At 42.0% G+C, this 19,326-nt stretch overlaps 2 protein-coding genes across 2 annotated transcripts in view; both read right to left on the bottom strand.

The window, feature by feature from the left end:
* Positions 1-2,003, bottom strand: part of rasgrf2b (Ras protein-specific guanine nucleotide-releasing factor 2b) — a gene marked incomplete at its 5' end in the record, with an annotated part of 43,490 nt that extends 41,487 nt beyond the window's left edge. The window contains one exon of the mRNA XM_083978185.1: positions 1,728-2,003. Within this exon, the coding sequence (XP_083834311.1) occupies positions 1,728-2,003 (276 nt within the window). The remainder of the gene's footprint in view (positions 1-1,727) is intronic.
* A 1,334-nt stretch (positions 2,004-3,337) lies between these two features.
* The window catches only part of msh3 (mutS homolog 3 (E. coli)), a 37,268-nt gene continuing 21,279 nt past the window's right edge, over positions 3,338-19,326 (bottom strand). Inside the window, exons 21-24 of the mRNA XM_083978369.1 lie at positions 14,615-14,801; positions 5,859-5,991; positions 5,533-5,701; positions 3,338-3,530 (exon numbers count right to left, since the gene is read on the bottom strand). Coding sequence (XP_083834495.1) covers positions 3,446-3,530; positions 5,533-5,701; positions 5,859-5,991; positions 14,615-14,801 — 574 coding nt within the window. The 3' untranslated portion in view covers positions 3,338-3,445. The remainder of the gene's footprint in view (positions 3,531-5,532; positions 5,702-5,858; positions 5,992-14,614; positions 14,802-19,326) is intronic.

Below are 19,326 nucleotides of genomic sequence, written 5' to 3'. Positions count from 1 at the left end.
ATTAGCAGTCGGAGCCATGTGTAATTTTGCCCTCAAAAGACATATCTGTCCTCCTTTCATCATCCTGAATCACAACTCCATTACAGTAAAGAAAACCTCCTCTTACTTTCCTCGTGCTTTGATTAAAACCACACTCTACAATCTCCTGGCTTAAACCTTCTCCTCCATTTGCATACATCTGGAATGAATTATCTTTACACGTAGTGTTCATTTAAAGAGACAGACGTCCACTGTACAAGTAGGTGGGAGATAAATATTTCTACATGGTGATTGGTGGCTATATCTGACCTCTCCTCAGCTCTTATGATCAATTGTGCATACACTCACTGTCTCTTTAATACTCTCTAAAAGTGTAAAAAAAATAAATTTAAAAAAAGTCACTGCATTCCACTGTATTCATCTCCCCACATTTAAATGGGCATGATGCCTGTACACACATGAACACAGCTGCCAAGGCCAGCTGAAAACTGGGATCAGAAAAAGAAATCACTCTTTTTCTCGCTCTGTAATTATTTTTCATCAAGTCAAGGTTTTTTTTCACGTGCTGTTTTCTGATGCTTTGATTGAGACAACCCTCAAAATGATGCGAATTGTGAACCATGTGCATTTCAATTTTTTTCTGAATGAAACGCATGTGCAAAATGGTAATTCAAATGTTTCCTAGCAACAAGATGTTGAAGCAACAATGCTTAGGCGACTTCCAGGGGCACCTATAGCCTACTAACAGATTTGCTTTTTTTTGTACAGTTCAAATCACAGATTTCTGAGGATGCTAAGATGTTAAATGTTGCAGCATGTTGAACTAGATGAGGCACATCTGTTTAAAAATATTTCCATTTGAAGTAATGTTATGGCATCCAATGTACACATTTTTCATTAAATGTAAATAGATTTACTGAAGTGTATATGTGATTGGCTACGTGTCTTCAAAGGGCTCTCATACTTTGCAGCCATCATAGGGTTAAACACAAGAACCTGTTGCTGCATTGCATTGCTCCTTGCACTGTTTGACCAGCAGTGTATTTGAATTTTGAGCTGAAACCTTGTTTTGCTTCATCTTTTCATGTTTGCTGGCAATAACTTCATTGCATTCGTGATAAAAATGTGACAGATTATTGGGTTCACTCTCAGATTACAGATCAAGTAGCCTACATTTTGTGGTTGTGGTATTATTAATATTATTTTCAACATTGTTGTCATTAGGAATTGGAAAAAAAACAGCCTACTGCTGCTGTAGTATGCTGTAACCACTGTCTCCTATATCAGCCACTTGCACATGTGAATCCTTGGGGGATGGTCACCTGTTCTGGGAGAATGCACTTGGAGCTCCTCTTGACACTGCATGGCTTTTTTGAAACTGTGGAGAGCAGAGAGGCTTAAATGCTCCACTTTAGTTTGATGCTGCATGAGCCATTCGCTCTTTTCAGTACATGGATGTCAGTTCAAGCACAGGAGATCGAGTTCATGTTGTATTTATTTATTTCTTCTTCTTTTTTTTTTTACTGTGGTAATTGTTTTAACTATGTAATTGGTAATCTGAAAACCAACACTATGATTAGCCTCCAGAAACAGTGCTCCCCTTTGTTATGCATGTGTTACCATGTCTGTTCCTGGTTGTCAGTGGGCTGCCTGTCAGAGAGAAGTTGTTGAGGCAGGTGAGATTACATGTGGGAGCTTCTCAGGGTTTAGTGCACTGACGCCCTCCTGCTTTCTTTTAAATCTCTCACCTGTTTCTCCAGCGCTTCCTTCCCCGTCGTGGACATCTTGGGCGCCGGCGCGCGCTCGCAGGTGCATCCTTCCAACAGGTAAATCCCGGCAGGTCGCGCGCTCTGCTCGTTCTCGAAGTAGAAGAGCACGTTCTGGTAGAGGGCGAAGAACTTCTCGTGCCATCGGCTGTTCTCCGCCGTCTTCTTGCTCAAATAGCCGCGCTTGGTTCCCTCTTTACGCGCGACCGCCGACAGGAACAGCGCGTGCCCTTCGTTGTAGCGGACGCTCTTTTGCATTTTTATTTTTTATATTTTTAATCGCACCAGGGTTTGGAAGAGAGGACGAAAATTAGGGGCAAGCCGTGAGTTCTCACCGTGAGCCCATGTTCACCGGAGTCTGCGTGTGAACTTTCCGACCGAGAGACGCGCGGCAGCTCAGCGGCGCCGTGGCGCACGGAAAAGTTGCTCCGCTGACGGAAGCGCTTCAGCTGAGGAACTCATAACAAAGGTGTTCGAGTCCCACAAGCACCAGAATTAATCCATACTGCTGGCGACAAAAAACAAAACAAAAACACGCGACTATAATTGAACGACGAGAGAGAGAGAGAGAGCGTTGTTCCCTCAAGTGGACAGACAGTGACACGCTCGCAGAGGAGATAAGCTGTAACCGGTATGACAGTGGTTAACTCTCTCTCTCTATTACACACCACTCTCTCCCACTAGGTCTCTCTACTCCTCTCTCTCCGGTGATGGGTGCTGATCTTGGAGTTGGCGGAATTAAAGGCGGAGCGTGTGTGTGTGTGTGTGTGTGTGTGTGTGTGTGTGTGTGTGTGTGTGTGTGTGTGTGTGTGTGTGTGTGGGTGAGAGAGCTAGTAGAGAGATGTAATGCAGATTTCTCTCAGAGGCAAGTGTTGTGATTTGTTTCTGAATTATTAATGGATTTGGGCCAAAGAGCAGACTAGTGAATACATTAATGGGTCATAAGATAAATAATTAAATAAATTAATTAAATAAATACAATATTCAACCTTGCCCGAACCAATTTAACATCACTGTATTTTTCTTTTTTGACACTCTGCCTGGCAAGAGGAAATGCCATATTTCGTACTTGAAAGTGAACCCTACAGATTTTACACATTAAAGTGTGTTTACAGGTCTCCGAGGCTCCACAGGGAGCTGCCTGAGTAGTTATACACTGGCGCCACATGGGACTGAGTCTGGGGGTGTGGAGTTAGAAAGTCATGAGCTTACTTGGCCTCTGTAGCCGAGCTCCTCACATCTGTTTGAAGCCATTGGTTCAAGGCAATGCAAGCTGCCACTCACCTGAATGTGCATTGTGCAACTCAACTGTTGGCCATAAAAGATGCAATGTGTAGGCACCACAATGTGGACGAGGTTGAGCAATGTGGGAAACAGAAACAGATGACATCTATGGTATTGATTTTTATCTTTCCTTATTTCTTCTTCATCCACCATGAGTCCAACAATGTTAGTGCAATACTAAAAAAGTGAAGTAAGAATGACAGGTGCGACAAGGTTGTCTTCTTTTGTTTATTCAACCACCTAACCAGATATTAGGAAACCGGTGATGAAAATGATTCAATTCTGAGTCCACTCTGAAACTAATTCTTACTTCTGTGAACTTGTATCTTCTGCGAGCATCCTAATTCACCGGTAGCTTTGACCGTCTCTCCTTTGTGTGTGTGGTGGTGATGGTGTTGACCAGTATTGCAGCCACGTCAAGAGTCGAGTGACTTCTGCCACTCCATGAGGGATGATCTGTCCGAGATGCTCCAGAAGTCTGAGAGAAGTTTCTTACTCTTCCTACAGAGGCAGAGACAGAGTAATGTTGCTTTAACAAAACACTGTATATAAAACAATCGTAGCTCTATCCTCACATAGCCCCCTATGTGTCGCGCCTAAACACATTGTAGTCTGGCACAGAGCTGTGTGAGAGCACAATAAAATCCCAGTTCTTAACCTCCGACCGGCAGCTCAGCTCTCCTGTGTACGATTATTGTGTACTCAGCGTGGCTTCAGTCCAACAAAGGACAAACATTTCATATAGGGGGGATTACACTGACAGAGAGATATGGCTCTGTGTGTGCGCGTGCGGTGACAGATATCTCATATGGTGAGGATTACTTAGGAAGAGTCTAAGCAGCACTCAACTCCCAGCAGGCTGTCTGTTACAGAGCGAGGAAATGCCATGTACAAATTTACAGAGACAGAAGACTGTGTTTGGAAAAAGTGCAATATTCTGACGCTTTGACAGCAAAGGACTAAGAATTAGCCACGTTTCTGCCTCCTTACTCACTCGTGAGCATCCCTGAACATCTCTGCCAGGCAGGCAGTATGTGGTTTATCCTGGGAGAAAAAATCATTTCTCCATCAGCATGAAAAGGACATACATTTTCTCTCCCTTTCCCCATTAGTGCGCACGGAGTATTCTCCTCAATACTTGGAAAATAAATTAGCCGAGGGAAAATAAGATTTGTGCTCCCTGGGAGAAAATATGCAATGACATGAAATTTAACAAAAGCTGTTAAAGATTCTCAATTTAGATTTATTAAAAAAAAAAGAAATTCTAGCACATTTAATACTAATTAAAATTGCCCTTCGGTTAATAGCCAGATTTGGCACATTAATTTAAAATCAAGACTTGGAGCAAGATGATTAAAAAAAAAATTCTGTCTTTTCTAAGCAGCACCCAGGGATTTTCCCACCAGACAACATCCTGCCATAAAGCTGCTTGTAGGTGTCTGTGTATCCTCTGTGAGACTCCTTGATGTCATCAGGTGGCAAACTCTGAGCTGCTCTTATTAATCTGTGCCCTGTCTGATTTTCCAGAAATATTGGTACATTTTCTGGTTCAGATGTGTCAGCGCAACCAGGAAATCAAGTTAACTTTAGCGTTAAAGCTTAAACAAACATTGGATTTAGTGTCGGTGTAGCTGCTTTGAGGTTTTTATAACTTCATGACACACGTTTGACTGTTAGTTTGAAACCATCTGGCTCCATTTGTACCTCATGATATTTAAGAAACTCTCCATTAACACAGGAACAGGATATTTTGTGATTTGTGGGTTTGTATAAACTGTATTTCAGCCATTTAGTCAAACACTTACAGGTTTTAAGAAGACTGGTTAAAAATCAAAGCAGCTAAATTCCCCATAATGCAACTTCTTATAGCTTTTGTGTCACGTGGCGTTCAGACCCATTCATTTATGAGAGTCTGGTAACACAGAGGGGATCCAAACACAGGACACAGGACACACACCAAGCTCAACTTTTACCACAACAATATGCCATCTGGCAAAAATAAATGCATCATAGATTACCGGTGCATTTCTACAGTTTACCTTGTTTCTGTCACATGAAGATAAATAAAATGCTGATACACTGATAACTCTGCAGAGTTATAAAATCCTCTGTCCCCTACTGCAAATCCCTGTGCCTTGTTGTGGCCCGATAAGCCTTTGAATTTGGGGATTTCATTGTCTCACTGAGGCAATACACCCCCACTAACTCAGCCCCCTGCATTACTTTAAACCATGGCTGGGTCCACATCCTTAAAACACCTACTGTTTGCACCACAGGCTTTCTATTATAATTCTATAATGTTTATAATTATAATGTTTTTAGTCCCAAACTGTCCTGAGAGAGCAGTACTGTCACAGTCCTTTAACAGCTCCTCCAGAGCCTCAAAGTACATTATACAAATGTTTTTCACAGACTGAGTGGCTCTCCCTGTGAACAGTAAACAGATCTTGATGTGTAAATGCGCTACCCATTACAAAATAGTTAGAGTGAAGAGTGAACACACCTCCTGGCATTAATCGTGTTCTCCAGTTCTTGGGCTTTGCGAGCAGCAGTGTGTAGTATAGGATCTGGGACGTCAGCCAATCGGGCAACGTTCAGGCCATAGCTCCGCCCTGCAGCTCCTTCAGTTAGTTGGTAGAGAAAGGTGACGAACTCTGGCTGAACTTCTCCATCTGTCAGCATGCACACATACATTGCACACAAATTCAATTCTCAACAATTCAACAAGCGATAATAATCCAGAAACTGCCTAAGTAATACTGTTCAGGCGAACCCATAATTTCCACCATAAAACTTTTTTTACACGTTCATGAAAATGCACACACATACCATCAGCGTCGGTAATGATGTCAGGTTCATTGAGTAGGAACGCCATATGGTAGTTAGACACATGTTCAGGATATGCCCGCTCCAGCTCGCACAGCGGAGGATAATGGGTCACAAACAGGGTAAGGGATTTCACCTGAGAAAAAGAAAGAGAGAATTAACACCCGGAGCAGTCTTATGCAGGGCAACTCCACTGGCAGCTCCAAACAAAATGCAGGAAAACTGCATAAACAGGGTGAGTTGGGTATCTGCTCTTGTAAAAACCGAGCACAGCTGCAGGTAGGAATGTCACTACTGCTCTGCACCGACCTGCCAGAAGCTTGTCGCCTGTGTTGTTCTGTCTTTGGTAGGTATAAAGTAAAAAAGAAAGCACAGGCTACAGAGTAATATCACTTGTTCTGACCCTCTACCTGTCATGTTTAGTTTTACTGAAAACAGAACTGACGCCTGCCCTCCTACTCGCCAGCTTTGCATCGTGCCTGTGAAAAAAAGGAGATCTCACAGATTGCAGCCAAGAAAACCATAAACCAAAAACAAAACCGACGGACACGTTGCGATAACGATGTTGTATTTGTCACTATCTGATTAACACATCCATATGCAGATCACATTTTCTTACCAGGTGCAAGAGGCTGTGTTAATAGATTGATGATCACATAAGCAAACGAGCCAGTGATGAGTCAAATAAAATACAAGAGAGAAACAGAAACATTTTCATGAACAGCCTGAAGCCATAATGTTAAAATATAGCAGCGCTTTGAGCTAAAAGTTAACATCAGTTTGGCAGCTGGCTCTCATTGACAAAGCTTACATGTTTGAATTTAGCATTCATCACGTTATTATTTGCCAATTACTTTTAAACAAAAAGTGGAGCTAAGGCAGCTGGGAGGCATCACTAAAAGTTATTATAGCCTACTTCATCCTGAGGGGGACATGAAAGTCTGTATTAAAATTCATAGCAATAATCCAGCAGCTAGTTGATGACATAATTCACTAACCCACACCCAGAAATGTCAACCTGCTAGTGGCGCTAAAGACAAAATGGTAAATAAATGGATTAGCATTTATGTACTGTAGGACTTTTCACACATTCACAGTGCACTTTTTATCTACATATTGCACATTTCACACACATGATACATCGGGGCAAGTCTTGGGTTTAGTGTCTTGCCCAAAGACACTTCGAGATGTGCACTGGAGGAGGCGGGGCTTGAACCACTGACCCTCTGGTAGTCAACAACCTGCTGTACCTCCTCGGCCCACACAGACCACCCCAAAAGATATAGGAGGGAGGAGATCCACCAAAGTCTGAGCAAAATTCCCATCAATCCCTCTAATACTTAGACATTTCAATCTGGACCTGAAGGTCTGAAAGTGGCTAAAAAATAGCTCAAAGTAACTCAATGTATTTCTTTGTCCTCTAACTTTTATCTCATATTTACCAAACAATTTTTCTTTTTTTTCAAAGATTTTTAACCCTTGTATTAAAGAGAAGTTGAAGCAAAAAAAGTAACAGTAACACATATAGCAAATGGCAGGTAGCAGAGCAAATGTATTAGGCAACACTAGCTGAAAAACAAAGAGCAGAGTGTCTATCTACAGTGCTTCGGCCCAGTGTTGCTAACTGTCTCTGTTCCCTGTAGTGTGATGAGCCAACACTTGAAGGCATGCTTTGTGAATATTGCCACTGGTATAAACACACATATCACTTTTTCCCCTCCATCAGCTCACTGACTTCTTTTGTTTTTTTGTTTTTTTCTTGTTTCTTAAGGATTTCTGCCCCCGTTTTTCTGCACTCTTTTGCTTTCCAGGCTCTGGAGACATATTCAGTTAAGTGAAAGCACTTCACCTCATTCTGCTTTGCTTTCATCTCTGTTGGGCTGAATGAAACATAACTGAACTCTGGCGTTAAGGTTAAGACATGAAAACCACAAAAAGTGTGTGGTAAGTGCACTCATGTACTCACTCACTCTCACTCCCTCCGTGTGAAATTCATGTACAAACATTTTCCTCAGGGCAGCTGTTAAGAGTTCTCACTAAAACATAGTGCATTTCCTTCTTCCTGCTTACTTTAACAACCTCATCATGTAAATGGAAGAGGGAGTGCAGAAACCTGTGTTGAAAACATGATAAAACCAATGAAAAACACCCTTCCAATGCTGCATTAATAACCCCGAAATGTTATTAATGAATATTACGTTCAATCAGAGCTGTAATGATAACAAATCATACAGGAGTTCTCATGGTGGAGCAGGGCCCCCCGGTCTTACATCATCGCGACACACATGCAGCTGCAGGACTCGGCTGGCTTCGGGATGGGCCTGCAAACAGCTCAGTCTAAGAAAGGTCACATGTCAAAAGCAATACCTCCCTCTGAAAGTGAAGCGCAGGGTCACTCCCACATGTTTCCAATGGAGACTCACAGACCTGTACCCGCTGAAATGCATGTACAACAATACACACACACATGCACACACACAGACAAGCAACTTCAATCATTCCTGTCCACCTACACTGGAAGTGAAGAACAAATGGAGTGTGGCAGAGGGAGGCTGCAGCCGGGATAATGGTCTGATTAGGTGCTAATGGCAGCTCATTACCAGACCACCCTAGGGTAACACTGACAGGCTTGTTCTGCAGAGCTGGACGATCTGATGAAATTAGTAAATTAATCGACTGATTAAAGCCAATTTTGATAATCAAATAATCTTCTCAGTCAAACAGTTAGCTGCTACATCCGGTATCTTTGTTTCAGAGCAGCAGGATCCAGATCTGCCACAACAACTATTCTAATTAAAATTATTTCCTACATATCAATCTGTTTGTTATTACAGTTTATCATTACAATGAACAATCAGCTGCTGTTCATGGTCTCTCTCAATTTCCATACCCCCCCTATTTTGTATTTGAAACACAATCAGTTCAGTCAGTAGGCTACCCTTCCTGAGCCCGGTTCTGCTGGAGATTTCTTCCTGTTAAAAGTGAGTTTTTCCTTCCTCTTGTTGCCAAGTGCTGCTCTGCTCTGTGGGAGCTCTTGGGTTTCTCTCTATGATAAAATCAGGTCTTGACCTTAGCCTGTACTGTAAAGTGCCTTGAGATAATGTATTTTATAGGGCTGGGACGATATGCTTTTCTCCCGATTCGATTCTTCTACGATTTTTTGGATGGCGATTCGATTTAAATTGCGATTCTACGATATTGCCGATTCTCTTGATTTTTAGTCGCATTTTTAACATTTATCTGCACACAAATACTGTAGGAGCCTATAAATTAACATACTCCATTATAAAGTGAACTTAAACCCTTTTCAAAGCCTGTACTCTCTGTATGTAAAAGAGGCTAACAAATACACATTGCACAATATTTAAAAAAAATTCAAAAAAAATTCAATTTTTTTTTTTTTTTTCAAAAAAAAAAAATCGATTTTTGAAAAATAAAATCGATTTAAAAATCGTCAAAAAAGATATCGCGATATCTATGTGAATCGATTTTTTCTCCCACCCCTAGTATTTTATGATTTAGCTCTACACAAATAAAACTGAATTTGATTGAATATTTACAGTTGGTTTAAATGAATTCTGGAAACTGCTTTTCAGCATTTTTTTTTTTTTTTTTCATCATTTTTGATTTTTCAGTAATGAAAAAATAATTGAAATTCAGAAATTCACTTAATGGCCACTTGGGGTCAGCTGAACCACAACAAAGGTCGTGGCCAGAAAATCAAAACAGTAAGTTGGAAAGCCATCAAAGCACCCGATAAGCATGGTGGGGAACTGCCATTTTGTTAATTCTCTGCAGGTTTCAAACATCATCATTTGCGCTGTGTTGATTGAAAAAACTAATTAGTGAAGCTTTAAGTTGGTTAACATAGAAAATAAAAGCTAGCTACAGCCTGGGAAGAAACACTGCCAAAGATCTGGAGGATGTCTGTTGAAAAGCAGCTCTGACTTACACATGGTTCGCTCAGATGACTCTCGGGTGAGGGATGAGAGATGCAGAGAACACTTTATGGCTCCAATAATACAGCATCTCACAGACTGCTGATCTGTCAGGTGCTACAGAAAACACTGTGTTGTATCACCTTGTCCATTTCTCCTCCTATTATAAATGTCTTTTTTTTTTTTTTTACACCTGTATTGCATCTCCTCTCTCCTCAGCTGTTTCATAATAACATGCTGTCAAGACTTGAGCGTGTGTGCGCTTGCAAGTGTGTTTCCACTCGCTAATCTGATTCTGAGGATAAGGCTAAAGGTGTCAACGACACTATTACCGACTCTCTGTCTTGGTACTACTCTCTGTCCAATTAGACTCGAGTCAACACCTCACAAATAACGAGGCTCTCACCAAAGTGCTTTGAGATTTGGTTCACTGACCTCTGACCTCGGCTTTGAGTCAGAGTCATTTTCTCATTGGTTTAATTTGAACCAGGGTCAATGAAAGGTGCCAGGCAGGCAATCCTTCCCTGAAGGTCACGTTTTGGCTTTTTGTTAAAGTGGAAATACTTAGTATATCTGTAGCTTTTTTGTAACATCTGTGGTCCAGTAGTAAGAACTGACTGCTAAAGATGCTGACATGGCTTGTTGCTTTAGTGCATCTTTACCTCTGTGGTTGCAAAAATGAATTTAGTGGCAGCTCCGACAGTTTTAATTGCGTCAAAGTGTGTTTACAGGTCACCGTTTACGCACATATCTAAAAAAAAAAAAAAAAGTTAGAAAAAATAAAAATGAATTTCCGGTTTTACAAAACCTTTGTAGTAAACTATATAAAAGCAAGTACACCAGACCTCTGTTGCCTGCTCCTCATCTCTGAGTGAAGCTAGCAGGCTTGGATATGGTTGTGGCCTGACTGGGCATATGGCCAGTTTATATAATCTCAATTACTGGCAACAGGATGCATCAATGTTTCTGTTTCAGAACTTTTTTTAAATACTGTACACCAAACTAACTTGCACACTAAACAAAGTGTGAGCAAGTATTTGGACAACAATGTGGTGTGATTTACTGATAACACATCACTGAAAATACAAGGAAATACAATGAACGTTTGCTATTTTGAGCTCCTACATAATACATGGTGTGATAAAAATGAAACATTAGACTGAGAAACTGTGATGGACAAATGTCACCATTTGATAGTGTTTTATACGACATATTATCAATCAAATTTAATCAATTACCAATAGTTTAAGTTACCTTAAACTTATAATTAATATGAGAATGGACAAATGTAATCACATTGACAAGTGATGACATCTTCCTTGAATTCACTAAAAGAATTTGTGTTGAATGTTCAATCTGGTGGTGTGGGTGAGAAATTGTAGTTACATCAGAAGAAAATAAACATCATTTGAGAAAAAAAAAAAAATTCTCCATCTCCTTGCGTCACTTTGCGGGAACTCCTTCTGGGGTCCTGACCCACATGCTGGTAACCACTGCTTCTAAACATTGTGCGAAGAAGTGCAATGAATTTTCCAACAAAATCCTCCCAGTCAAACTTTGAAGCCGCTAGATTGCTCGGCAAAGAGGTGCAATCAAAGTGAGCTGGGAGAGAAACAGACAAACATCTTATCCATGTGTATGAGTATACAGTGGAGAGAGTACAGAGCAACGCAGCGCAGTGCAGTGGAGCACATGTGGGTCTTCGTAGGAGCTTTGTGCATCAGCGTGAGCACATCAGACCATTTACGCCCACGTGGAACAATACATTCTTCTGGAAATTCACCCATTAGTACACAGTCAAAAGTGAGCTTTGGTGAGTTTGAAGAGTCCCGGTGTGAAGCGCAGCCCGATGCTCTCCAGATACTAAACTGCAGTATTACTGTACGATGCATGTGCTGTAACGTGCAACTCTGAGTCACGGTGCGAGTGAAGAGCGATGTGTGAAGCTAATGGCAGGACCTGCTGAAAAGTGAGAGTCCAAGTGAGTCTGAGAGTGGCTAATGGCTTAAAAAAAGAGGACAGTATGGGTTGCTTCATATATTGCAGCAGAACAGGAATTAAATTAGATAAACATGTAGTGAACCGCTCTCATGCTGGTCATGATTTCACCAGAAAACACAGTATAACACAGCTTTAGTGATTCTCTCTCTCTCCTCTGCTTTCCCATTTTCTTTTTCTTTTTTTCTTTCTGCGCCAAGGTTGTCTCTTTTATTGAGTGGTGTTATGAAACTCATCTACATTCTTAACTACCTCTTCGGTGAGTGTTGGGGACAGGGAAAGGTGTGTTACTATAACAACCGAGTCAAAGGAAGTGTAGTCTTGACTTTTGACGTGTAAGTTGAGTCTGGCGAGGAGGAGGAGGAAGAGGAGGAGGAAGAGGAGTGAGCATGAAGGACTCTGCAGGTCTGTCTGTACCAAGGAGGCCTCTTTCTGCAGAGCACAACTCTTTTTGTGCTCTTTTATTTGTCTTTCCTTTAATAGCAAGCGTTTTCTAACAAATCAATGCTGTTATACAACAGGTAGTTCGAGAGCTGCCTCCTCCTGCCAACCGCAGCTCCCTGCTGCATTAGCTGCTACTTACACACATTTTCATTCTACGTTTTCCAGCAGAATTACATAACCCCGAGATTCTGTCCAAAGATTAATGTGGAACTGGCAAAACATTAAAACTGGAAGGAGGTTTTCAAAGATAAATGTTTATTCATCTATATTTGAAAAGGAGGTAACTAGGGGCAATTTGGGGCTTTTTTGAATAAACTCTTGGAAAACAGAAAATAAACAAATAGCAAAATGCCAGTTCTCATGGACACAGCTTTGATTACCCAGAAGGTAGAAAAGAAATAAGTACAGTTTGATGGTAAAACTCCAGGAGCCTATGAATGGAATCTGTCACTGAGGACTGAAGCAGCATCAGCACCTTGGGGGGCGCTTTCTATTTCCTCAAGTGTGAGGAGCATGTATAAGCTATCGAGTATGTTTAGCAGGTTGCTGGACCTGGGCTGATGGATGGCGTTCCTTTTGGTGCAGTTGGCTGCTTATTGTATTTAGTAAATTAGATAGTTTACATAAGTTTAGATTAGACATATCATCTATTGTCTTAGTATAAATTATTCATCTTGGTTTATTCAGTTTTTAAAAAATGTTGCCCTTTTCCCCTCCTTAAGTTGTCTTTTTGCTTTTTGACATTTAGACTTAAAGACATAAGGATTCATTTAGTGTGTAGTTCACTGCCCTTTATAGCATGGATTCAGAGAGAGGTCTGATGAAAGGGGCTGGGACTTTTGACTTATGGCCTGCTAGAATCCTTTTTCCAGAATCTACAACCCTACCTTTAATTTCAAGTGTATTTCATTCTCTATTTACAGTTACAATCATCTCTCCGATGGTAAAGTGCAAAGAGCTGTAACACCTGCCTCCACAGAAGATTGCCCACACAGTCAAACACAGTGTGTAAATGTCACGTGCAAATACACAAATTATTTGCCTCTAATTAATGTACATTCACACTATTTGACACATCTGATGTATCCAAGAGCAGAAGAGCATCACATCTCCATATCCAAATGGTAAAGATCTCATGACACGATGACTCACAAACATTCACGAGACTGAACAGGTTCTTCACAAGGAAACAACAGTTCATTTGCCAATGTTGTTATTGATAACTCCATCCAATGACACAAACATCCTCCCTCCTCTCTCAGGGTACCACTCATCTGTTCTGTCAAAACCGAGATACGCAACATTGTGCAATGCCCAAAGGACTCCTGTTCAGCCATTCACATAATCCCTGCAGATAACACACACACATACACACACATACACATACACATACACATACACATACACATACACATACACATACACATACACATACACATACACATACACATACACACAGTCTCTCTAACAGGAATACTGATTTCCAAGAACTGCTGAAATACCCAGTACTATATATCTCCTGCCCCATCTCTACTCTTCAGAGAACCATGAGTCTCTGAGCTGTTCTTCTCCTCCCTTTAGCTAAAATGGCACCTTCCTGCTTTCAAAGCACATCATTATTACAACAGCTGACAAGACGGAACAGGAAACATGTTATTAAGAAATGGCGCTGACCCATTCGGAGGCATAAGATCCATTGCAAGAGCAAACGCTAGACCCTGGACAGCCTGTCATCAACCTTGATTATGTGGGCGTTTCTTGAAGGTAAATGAGGCCTGCTGCAGCATAACATACATCCCTTCAACAATTAGGTATCTTGGGGTCACTTTCGCTCTCTTTCTTCTTTTGTTCCTGCTCTCTAATAGGATATTAACACTATAGATCAGACTTCTCTGCAATTCTGCTCAGTTTTCCTGAGCTGCTCTGCTGCTGAGGCCTCTCTGGTGGCTCGTATTTCCCTGCAAAGGAAACAATCTCAGCAGGCGGCAGAGCACACACACAATCAAACAGATGCATGCACACAAATATTCAAGTGTGCACATGCACCTCTTCATTTGAGACCGAGAGCCATTAATTTGATTGGCTAATTGGGCTGGGCTTCAAGATCCTGCAATGCTCGTGGAGATGGCAACAAGTAGAATAGGCGTGCATGTGTGTGCGCGGCTGTGTTTCTGGAAAGCATGGTTTTTAAGTTATTTGGTAATTCAGCAGCTACGCAAACAGTTGCATGCCCCAAATGTCTCATCAGTGCCTCTCCTCTCATTTCTCATCTCTTTCTCTTTCCCTCTTTAAATATTCAGAACCATCTTATTCCCAAATCATCACTACAGAGCTCAAACACACACACACACACACACACACAAATAAACACACACTTACATCTCTGATGAAGTGCTCCAGGGTGGCATAAGCGATGGCGATCCCATCATGGGTGCTAGTCCCCCGTCCCAGTTCATCAAGGATGACCAATGACCGCTCAGTTGCGAGGGCGATGATCTCGGAGGCTTCGGTCAGCTCTTCCATGAATGTGCTGCGTCCTTTGTAGATGTTATCGGAAGCCCCCATCCTGATAATCATAAAGAAAAAAAAAAAGATGTGAGAGGTTGAAGGTAATATGGTGGGACGTATGTGTGGTTATATTGGAAGACCAGCTTCATTTTGATGGAGAATGATTTGTTACAGGGAGAAAACCAACAAACTGCTGCTGTTCTTCCAGAAAGCCCCAAACCAACTCACAGACAGAAAAATGAAAGGTCAGCCATTTTTATAAAAAAAAAAAAAAAAAAGTAAAAGCTTTTCTTCTTCTTCTCACAGAGGTTTTGCTGATGCACCAAGTAAAGACAAAAACAACCCTAAGCAAATCGGCAAAAAAAATCTCATGTCCACATGCTGCTGGTCATGGAGGACATCTGAAGGGGCCTTGGCCAAGAAGCAAGAATTACAACAGAACAGCTTCAATCTTAGGAGGCAGAAAGAAGAGGAGCAGAGGATTTGAGACATTTACTGCTTTTCTCATACTTGCAGCGAAATTCATGGGCATTTCAGACCTTCATGGACATAATGCTTTAATCTGAATTAAGCTGGAGTTTAAATGGGGCATCATCAGTTTAACCAAACAAATCAATTATTCTGTTCACCATATTGTCACCATCATCATGGCATCATCACAGACAGAGGAACGTCACCCACTGTGGGCTATGCAGTCATCAGGCCTGTGGACTGCTTTGATTTACAAAGACATTGTTAAGCTTTTAACCCGATGTTAAATCATTCCTGTTTGTGCAGTATCTGTCACAGTACAAAGCTGTTGTGATGACGCACTGCAGACAGCTGTACTACTAATATTGCTGTTTCCAGTCCTCTCATACCACTGCTAAATTTGTTGGCCACAATCTGACTGCATGAAATAAAGTGCGTTTGTGTGGCTTTGGCAACATTTTTGTAACTGAGACTTTGTTACAAACACAGGGTAATGTTCTTATATAGGTTATATAAGGCTTATATATACTGTATATACATTTTGAGGCCATTTGGGTGAATGTTTACCTCATGAACAGGTGTTCCTCATCAGGCAGAAGTGAGGGATATGCAACACATTTGTCAAGTTAATGGGGTTTGTTGAGACTTGGAAAGCTCATGCAAGCAAAATAAGAGATGTTAAGGGTATCTGAAACTGAAACAGCGGAAAATACAACAACCTTAAATACAACTGATGTTTCCATCTGTGGAGTCCATGTCAACAGATACGAGCTGATTGCACCGCAGAGACACTATGGCAACCTGTTGAGCTCTTCAAAGCCAGTGCGAGAGCTCCTGTGACGCTCCGTGACACAGACTGACAGACAGAGCAGTGACGCATGTGATGAAAACTTCAGACTCCACAAGCTGGATCACAGACCTCCTCCAGTCGGCGTTTCGCACTCCGAAAAATCTGTCTATTCCTGTCCTGATTGACCTTCAACACCATACCTATCAATGAACAACCAGCAGGATCCTGCGGCACCTTGCGCTACCATGGTTACACCACACGCCATATAGAAGAGGGGTGTGGCAGACATGCTGCTGCATTTCATTAGGCAATTTATGTAGTGATTGTGTGTGTGTGTGTGTGTCTGAAACTCAGGGGACATTTGCGCCAATCGGATCTATACTGCATGGCAGAGAGGACGGACAGAATCAGATGAAAAGCAAGACACGTGTTGTCTGTCCGCTGAGGAGGGGAGCACAGCGGAAACACAACAACCCTCCACCAGCTGGGTGTCCTGCTGCTCTCATTTAGTCCCTTCTTCCCGCCAAACAAACTGGTTCTGAAAATAGCCTCCATTTATCATCACCACCACCTCACACAGAAAAGCTTGTTTAGCCACATTTCAAGTGTTTATCAATCACTCGAGGTTTCCTCTTTGCTGGGTGACTTATTTCATTTCTTATTCTATCAATATTTTGTTCTTACTTTGACAGCTTTCGCTTATAAACTTAGCTTCAACAGTCTTTAGCTTTTTAGAGCAGAAAATTGAAAGCCAAAGAACAACCACAATACTAAACACCAGAAACCGACTAGACAACCACAATACTCTCACACAGAAACTTCAAAGTGAGAAATCTATTTTCAAAGTGACACACTGAGGAGATGTGCTCTGCTGTTTCATATCAGAGACTGACACCCGGCACTGATGTCTTTCAAACTCCTGCTGTTAGACTTCACTGGAACAGTTTTTCTGAACCCCAAGCCACATATTACACAGGAAAATAAATACACACAGTGTTAACAATGGGGTAAAAAAGAAAAGAGCCAAGCCCCAGTGTCTCAGCTGCTTGAGCTCTTAATTATCTTTTAACAGTTTTCTTTTTTGTTTTTATTTTATTTTTCACAGTTTTTATCCATAGCGACAGTTCACATATTTGCCGTTTATGTTCCATTACTAACTTACAACTTTCTCACCGCCTCCAGACTGTTAGATGATGCCCCCACTTCTCATCCACTATTACAGCGCCCAGCAGGGCTGCAGCCCCCTTCTCTCCACCCTCTGCACTCATGACTGCGCCACCACTCATCCCAGCAACAGCCATCATCGAGTTTACAATTATCTCAGGAGGAGACAAGACAGCCGACAGGGATGATGTCCGAAGGTCTGATGGTGCAGGACTCAGAGAGTCATTTTTCCCCATGTGGAAAGGCCAGGTCCTTGTTTTTAGGATTCTGGGTAAAAAAAAACCTGCAGGAGAAGCTGCTGGCCTCCAGCTACCACTACTCCATCAAGAGTGTGCAAACATATTGCATCTCTGCATGGTTCCCCAGCTGCTCATCAGCAGACAGGAGAGCCCTTCAGAGGGCCATCAGTACCACCCTGAAAATCACTAGCTGCTCACTGCTCCCTTTAGACGACTTATTCAGCTCTCAGCGGAGCAGCCGACACGCTGAAAGACCCTCTCTCCCCCCAAAACATATGTGTTTGACCTGCAGCCCTCTGGTAGACACTTGAGGTTAATTATATCATGAACAAACAGACTAAGAGCAGGTTTCCGGCCCAGAGCCATGTGAGAGCTGAACACTACCGAACACTGACACTGACCCTATACGCTGCATTTACAGAGAGTACAGATGTTTACATTCCAGCTGCTGTATACATTCCTCACTACAATACTTGTGCATAGGACAACTAAGCAAATGTGCAATATCCTCTTGTGGGACAGACTCAGCACTTAGCACTATAGGTTTTCAGGAAAAAAGGTTCTGTGTTCGATTCCCGGGTCTCTCTGTGTCTGCACAGTGCAGACATGAACAGTACATTGATTGGGGACTCTAGACTGCCCACAGATGTGAATGTGATGTTGCTCGTCTTTGCATGTCCGCCCTGTGATAAGACTGGCAACGTCAGCTGGGATTGGCTCCAGGCAGCGACCCTGCACCCTGAAAAGGATGAATGGTTTTATATCCTGCAGCTTTATACTGTAATTTTGGGATGCAGCTAGTTTATTGTTATCCACGTCAAGACTTAAAAATGTGTGTTGCTTGGCTTTATTCCTTATCTTTATCACAGCATGCTGTGTACAAAAGCAAAGGACATGTGGCCTTTGGAGTTTTCCGATCATTTTGAATTTGAACTATAGATTTCTGCAGAGTTTGGGTTAAACCTCAAGGTCCTATAGAACAGTGGTTCCCAAACTTTTTAGGCCATGCACCCTCTTCTACTTACCGACTTAGCTGACACACCCCCGTGCCCGACACATACGATTAAAAAAAAAAAAAAAACGTTTCTAATTCAGGTCAACAAATGATTTTCTTGGATTTTTCTACTAACACTGTGAGAACCTCATTTAATATAATGTCTGAGTTATTTAATTATTAATAAACACATAACACCATAGTGTCACCATTACCCTTTTCATGCCACGCACCCCCTAGCAGCCGCACCACTGTTTGGGAATCCCTGCTATAATAGAACACCAAAGACCCAAACAGGCCTGTACGACGCAGGCTCTCTGACTCCACACACAAAAACCCCCCGGAGGAACGAATGAGTGGATTTAGGGTCCTGCATTTCTCCACATGTTACGACACCCACTTAGGGGATGATGTTACACAGAGACCTGTTGGTAGCCAGCCCACCCCCACCCCCTCCCGTGAAGCCTGTGAAGACTTTGTGGAAGTAAAACACTGTATAATCACTGCTAGGAGTCCATGGTCGATTTAAGGTCCCTCTCAAAACACACTTTTACATTCTGCTTCCTTTTGCTGTTTCCATAACAACCATGAAGTGATGAAAGAAGTGCTCTATAACCCTCAGGGCTCAATACTAACAAGAAAACAAGCACATACAGCAGCTGCATACGTGCACATTCACATATTCGTCGCTCACACCGGGCTGTTGGCTTACTCTGGTTAAGCCTGTAAAAGAACACACACACACACACAGTCGTGGAGAAACCACTGTAAGGCATATGTGTAAAAATCCTGCGGCACAGTGAAGTGGGCAGGAGGATAAAACCAAGACTATGTGAGGCAGCACGCAGCTTTAAACCAATCTCCAGATTATTCATTGTATCCTCGTTGATCATCAATCATCTGGATCAGTTCAGACAGGATATCC

This window comes from Trachurus trachurus (genome assembly GCF_905171665.1).
Source record: "Trachurus trachurus genome assembly, chromosome: 9".
NCBI classification, from domain to species: domain Eukaryota; kingdom Metazoa; phylum Chordata; class Actinopteri; order Carangiformes; family Carangidae; genus Trachurus; species Trachurus trachurus.
This window is presented reverse-complemented; position numbering and strand designations above follow the sequence as displayed.